This window comes from Nannospalax galili, unplaced genomic scaffold, assembly GCF_000622305.1.
Source record: "Nannospalax galili isolate Female #2095 unplaced genomic scaffold, S.galili_v1.0 scaffold1379, whole genome shotgun sequence".
Classification (NCBI taxonomy): domain Eukaryota; kingdom Metazoa; phylum Chordata; class Mammalia; order Rodentia; family Spalacidae; genus Nannospalax; species Nannospalax galili.
The window spans coordinates 1,800,191-1,806,190 of record NW_008343573.1 but is presented as its reverse complement, the minus strand read 5'-3'; the positions used below and the strand labels follow the sequence as shown (position 1 = coordinate 1,806,190).

Genomic DNA, 6,000 nt, shown 5'->3' with positions numbered 1-6,000 from the left:
CAATCTTATTTATCTATATACCCACTTCCCAGATGGCACCCTCCCATAGCCTTCCCCACCCCACTAGAGCCCTTTTACTCTGTCTTCCCTGCTACTCTCTGCTGTGGTGTTGGCACCCCCAGCCATGTCCCAGTACTTGTTCATCCGGTGAATCGAGTCAGCCTATCTAGAGGTCTTTGTTTTAGGAAGGTCAGCTGTTCCTCATCTAGCAGCAATCAGTTGTCAATACTGGGGTCTGCTGTTCATTTTCCCAATTTTATGCTGGGTTACTATCTGGGAGTCTCTTGGGCCACCCTGGCCAACAACTCAAAAGAAGGGAACATTTCCTCCATGCTTCCAAGCAAAGCCAACCATGGTCAAGCAGGACCTCTGACTTATCTTCATATAGATGGAACTGGTAAAAGAAAGAAGGCTCCTCCCAAGCCCATGTGACCCCTGAGGAACACATCCTCAAATGGCCTTAAGAGTAAAAATAAATTGGTTTATCTGGGCCAACTGTATGGCCTTAAACACCCAAAAGGGGCCAATATAATTTTTTAAGAGTCCATATGTATAGCTAAAGGCTACATAACAAGAAACAATGCCAGGTAGCAGTTACCCATTTTTAAAAAATATTTTATTACTTTTATGTGTATGAGTGTATTACTTACGTGTACGTTAAGTGCACCCAAGTCATGCAATGCCCATAGAGGTCAGAAAAGGGCATTGGATCCCCTGGAACTGGAGTTAGAGATGGTTGTTAGCTGCCATGTGGGTGCTGGGAACTAAACCCAGGTCCTCTGCAAGAGCAGCCAGTGCTCTCCAGTCCCTAGTTAATCCATTTATTCCCTCTAAGCTCCAAATTTCCTCTCCAGGCTGGCCATGTGATAGCATTTCTTAACTTTACCTGACAGTATCAAGCTTTGTCAACAGAGGGCTCTGAAAGGCCACTACAAAGGAAGAGATTCTGGTCCTATGTGCTTTGGTTCTGTTCTCCTTGCTACTCTGGCTTGGCAACCAGCAAGGCCTGGGGCACAGAGGAGGCGTTAGGGAAAGAAGGGACACATCCAATGGTACTTTACCTTTCCTACTGCCACAACAATTTCCCATTGAGTATGATACTTCTGTGGGCAAATTCCTTCCCAGCAAATCTCCCAGGCACCTGAGTGGGATGTTTCCCTGACTGGATGTCCTGCAAGGGAGTTTTTCTTGCCAAACCTAGCTATGAATTTCTATTTACCTAAAAAACTTGAGCTGTATGCTGCTTCTGGAAGGTTTCCTTGCTAGTACTCAGGTTTTCTGACCCACAACCTCAGTTTACCGGCATCCTAGCAGACTTTCAACTTCCCTCTCCATCTCTGACCTAGACAACTGTGAACAAGCCCTGGTCCAAAAACAACCCTCAGAACTTCTCTTCCATTCAATTTGCTCTAACTACTCCTTGTCAAACAATGCCCAAATACCAGCCCCAAGAGAAAGGGGGAGGCCTCCCTCCCAAATGCAATCCCTTCAGTCTAAAGGTGTTCCTTCAAGCTATCTTTTCCCTTTTTTTTTCTTTTCTTTTTGGACTTTTTGAGACAGGGTCTCCCTGTAGCCCCAGCTGGCCTGGATTCACTATGGAAACCAAGCTGGCCTCGAACTCAGGGATATCTGCCTGACTCTGCCTCCCAAGTGCTGGGATTAAAGGCGTGCACCACCACACCCAGCTCTCTTTTCCCTTTTATAATTAATCTCTGGCTACCAGAAAAGCAATTCTCCTGATTGAAACTTTCCTGATGGCTCTTACGTAGACCCTGACTAATATGGGTGAAGAGAGATACTATAAAGACTCAGATAGGTGGCTGGTTTATCAGAGACTGTATATTCAAATAGCGTTTGTTTGTATACCAGCCTGGTCTTGAACTCACAGAGATCCACCTGTCTCTGCCTCCCAAGCACAGGGATTAAAGGCATGAGCTGCCTCACTCGGCTATATTCAAATGTCTTATCACCAAAGTCCAATGCTAGAGGCAAGAGACTCTGACAATTTTTTCAAGTGAAAAAACTACTTTCTTACCTGTAAAAAAAATTAGTAATGTGAAGTACTATATAAACAAAGAAAATCACGCATATGAATTTTATCATGTTATCAAAACTACACATACCAAGTAATTCTGAATTGAAGCAATGTTGACAGCCGACTTCCTCCACTGCCTCTGATAGACAAGGTCAGTATCCAGGCCGTAGGTATAAGCCAAAGACAAAGCTTTCTCGTACTCTTCACTTTCAATCTTTGTCAAGGAAACAGATACGAATTACCTATAAAGCTACCATGATTACAGGAAGAACAGAGAGAATCCCTTGGGCCTACGCATCAAGTTATGAATGCATGTATACAGTGGCATTAGAAGCTCACAGACATCTTAAGAGCGGATAAACCAGGAATTCTTTAAGCACTTCAATAATGTTAGTGAAAAATCCTTCTAATACAGTCAAACAATGGCAGAACTGGGACCAGAAGCAATACCACAGCTTTACTCCAGGTCCAGGATTCCTCTCACAGAACTGCCAGAAAGGAACTTACGTTACTCTAACAGGCAGTGTTGGTTACAAGTGGCCAAATGCTTCTCTCACCATCTGTGGTGTGAGTAGACAGCTGTGTGCAAATACAGGTAAGGGAGATGACTGAAGGATTGCAGCAGGTAGCAAAAGCCGAGACTAGGATGGGCAAGATGGTTCAGTAGGTAAAGGTACTGTTACAAAGCCTGACAATCTGAGTCTGATCCCTGGAACCCACAAGATAGAGGGAGAACTGATTCCTGCAAGTTGTATTCTGACCTTTAAATGTGCACCATAGTATACACACACATACACACACACACACAGAGTAAATAAATAAATGTAACAATTTATTTTAAAAACTAGCTAGGCCACAACAGAGATAACCAGGCATTGCGAACTGGGTTTGTTCTGTTTTGGGGGGTTTTGTCTCTTTTTTATTTTGCATGTGTATTGCATGTTATATGCATATATTGTGCATACACGTTTTCAAGTGTATGCACACATGTGGAGCCCAGAGGTCGATGTCAAGTGCCTTCCTCAATTACTTTCCACCTTACCTATAGAGGCAGGGTCTCTCACTTGAACTCAGAGCATACCAATTCAGGTAGTCTACCTAACTGCTCTGCAGTTACCCTATATCTGCCTCTTGAGGCAGATGCCATGCCCATCCAGCATTCACATGGGTGCTGGGGATCTGAACTCTGATCCTCATGCTTACGTAAGTGCTTTATGTTTGAACCATCTCTCCAGTCTCTGAATTCCTCTTTTATCCACTGTTTTGAATTTTATTACTCAGATGGAAAGACTGGCATTATTTTAAAAGCTTTATAGTACCGATATTTCTGACATAGCGATGATCCAACAAGTCCTATTTGAATGTCTTCTTGTATTGAAATATTAGCTGTTTTCCAATAAAATAAAAACTTGATGCCTCCCTGCTTTGGTCATTACAGGACATACTCACCTTTCTATGATAAAGCTCTTCTGGAGTTGTGGAGCGCAAACTCACAAGGCGGTAGTTTTTAGTGATGGTTCGTGGCCATTTACGTGGAGGTGCGAACCGCTCCATCTCAGTCACTAAGTAAAGGCCTTGTTTGATGTAACCAAAATAGCGAGCCTTAGCAGATGTTTCATGATCAGAGTCAGAATCTTCTTCTTCATCTTCTTCTCCAGCCCTCATCTCTAAACGAGATCGTTTGGGAGCAAGTTTAATCTCACACTAAATTGAAAAGAGAGATATAAAATTAATGGTAAGCAATTAAAAAGTTTTTAAGAGTTAATGAAAAAAGTACATGTTTAGTTCTATTCTGGTTTGATTCATTTTATGTCATTCACAATGGAATTGAAAGAACACAAACAGCACTACAGAAATCAAAGATCTAAGATATACACATTCATGTTGTCTCCAAATCTTTAAAACTAAAGCTGACTTTAACAACAGGTCATTAACATGGTCTTATAAATACATGTCTATAATTATTTTAGAGAAAGAAGTTCAGAATGTGAATTTCTTTTACTTTTGGTATTCTATACATGTTGTGAAAAAACAAAAACAAACATGAAGGCACTTCTGCCCTTTGCCTGGAATAGCCTTCTGATGTGCCTTCTAAAACACCTACCAGCTTGACCAAGGACTGCAGCCGAACGCCTGGCTGCTAAAGATAACTTTCATTCCAGACTTAACAGAATTGGCTTGGAGTTTAAACCATGGTGCTCTTTAAACATTTCTTGACTGGGTGATAAACTTCAGACCAAAAAGTATTTGTCAATATACACTGCAGAAGTAAAAGCTATTGAAGACTGTACTCTTGAAAGACATAAAATAAGAATGCTAAATGACCAAAACATAGCTATAAAGAACTAGTCTTTATTTTCCAATCTTTCATCATGGTAAATAAGTTTTTCCTAAAACAATAAAAATAAAATTTAAGTTGGCACACTTTCAAGAGATAATATAAACACCAAGTACTTCCTAACCACGAGGTAATGACATCGTTCTAAATTTTTAAATGACCCATCTAGAAAAAAGAAAAATCTACCATGTCCAGCAAAGACGAAACGTTTTATAGGAAGCAAAATAGCTATAAATTTTCTTTGTTCCCATAACAATGCAATGCTTTTGATTCACTGAATAATGGAATTCTTTTATATTATACTCAATATTCTACTGCATTAAGAGATTTCTGTGTTTAAACACAGGAATAGATCACAGAGACAGAAATAAAAAAGCCAGATATTGAAATTTTTACTAAAATGCATGTCTACTCTCAAAGGGAAAAGCCTAACCTCCAAACTTAAGAATCCTCCATCATGGGCAGCCGTGACTTGAGGTGATGGCTCAAACCATTCACAGGATTTTCCCAGTAAATTTTTCAAAGTTTTCGCAGACGAAACAGTTAATGCACCAGAGCACCGAGCCAAGGTCACAGCACCTTCAGCCCACCAACTGATGTCAGTAAGCGGGTAAAAAAACTCTTTATCTAATGGGGAAAAGAAAACGCAAATAAATATACAAAAGTAGTTTAATGAAATATTTTAATATCTAAGTTATTTCATATTATTTGGGTCCCAAAGGTATCTCAAACAATTAAAAAATTGAAGTCATCACTCAAATTTTTACCCAGGTAAAAGGTACAAAGTGGTATAGTATTCATTTAAGGAATATCTAAATGGCAATAATCTATTAAAGTCTAAAACTCTGGGGATACAGAAGTAAATAAATTAAGGTCCTTCTTTTCAAAATATGAAATTTCAAAACAGCTGGCAATGGAGCTCAATGGTAAAGCACATGTTTAGCATTTGTAAGACTCTGGGTTAGAGTCCCAATGGGGGGGGGGGGGGAATCTTGTCAAAAACCTAATTATCTACTCAAGAAAGAAATATAAACAGTTCAGCATAGTAATGAAAGGGAGACGTGTATAAGTCACACATATAAAATGTGTGTCTAAAAGGTGTTAGAATATGTATGTCTATCATTTCCAGACAAACACTGAGAATTACACCCTTTAAAAAACATAGTAGACAGACAAATAATAGCTTCCAGGGCTGACACAATCTAAAACATTTAACTAACAGAGGAAAAAAAAAAACATTCAAGAGCAATAAAGAATTTTGATATTAAAATGAATTATGGCTCAGGAAACTGAGAGATTTTTAAAGGAAATGCCATGATATTTTGTTTTATAAAGAGTTTATGTGTTACTTCTAGAACTACATAAAGTCAATGGAAGACAGAAATAAAAATATCAACACAGAAATTAAATGCAAATTTCGTTAAGAAAACCAAGTGAAGTCAAATTAGTCACTAGAACATGAAGGTGAACGTGCATAGCTGCAGTCCCAGGGCGGCTCACTCACACTTAATGCGGCAGTGATGTATCGTTCTTTAGAGTCTTTCAACTCAGAGCTCTGCCTGCATTCTTTTTTTTAATTTTATTTATTATTTTTATTATATGTGAATGCATGTATTGTCTGCATGTA

The 6,000-nt window shown here is 39.4% G+C and overlaps 1 protein-coding gene across 1 annotated transcript in view; it reads right to left on the bottom strand.

Annotated features, from left to right (window-relative positions):
- Positions 1 to 6,000, bottom strand: part of LOC103739398 (neuroblastoma-amplified sequence-like) — a 165,653-nt gene that overhangs the window by 65,827 nt on the left and 93,826 nt on the right. Inside the window, exons 14-16 of the mRNA XM_008839774.3 lie at positions 4,807 to 5,000; positions 3,485 to 3,739; positions 2,124 to 2,249 (exon numbers count right to left, since the gene is read on the bottom strand). Coding sequence (XP_008837996.2) covers positions 2,124 to 2,249; positions 3,485 to 3,739; positions 4,807 to 5,000 — 575 coding nt within the window. The remainder of the gene's footprint in view (positions 1 to 2,123; positions 2,250 to 3,484; positions 3,740 to 4,806; positions 5,001 to 6,000) is intronic.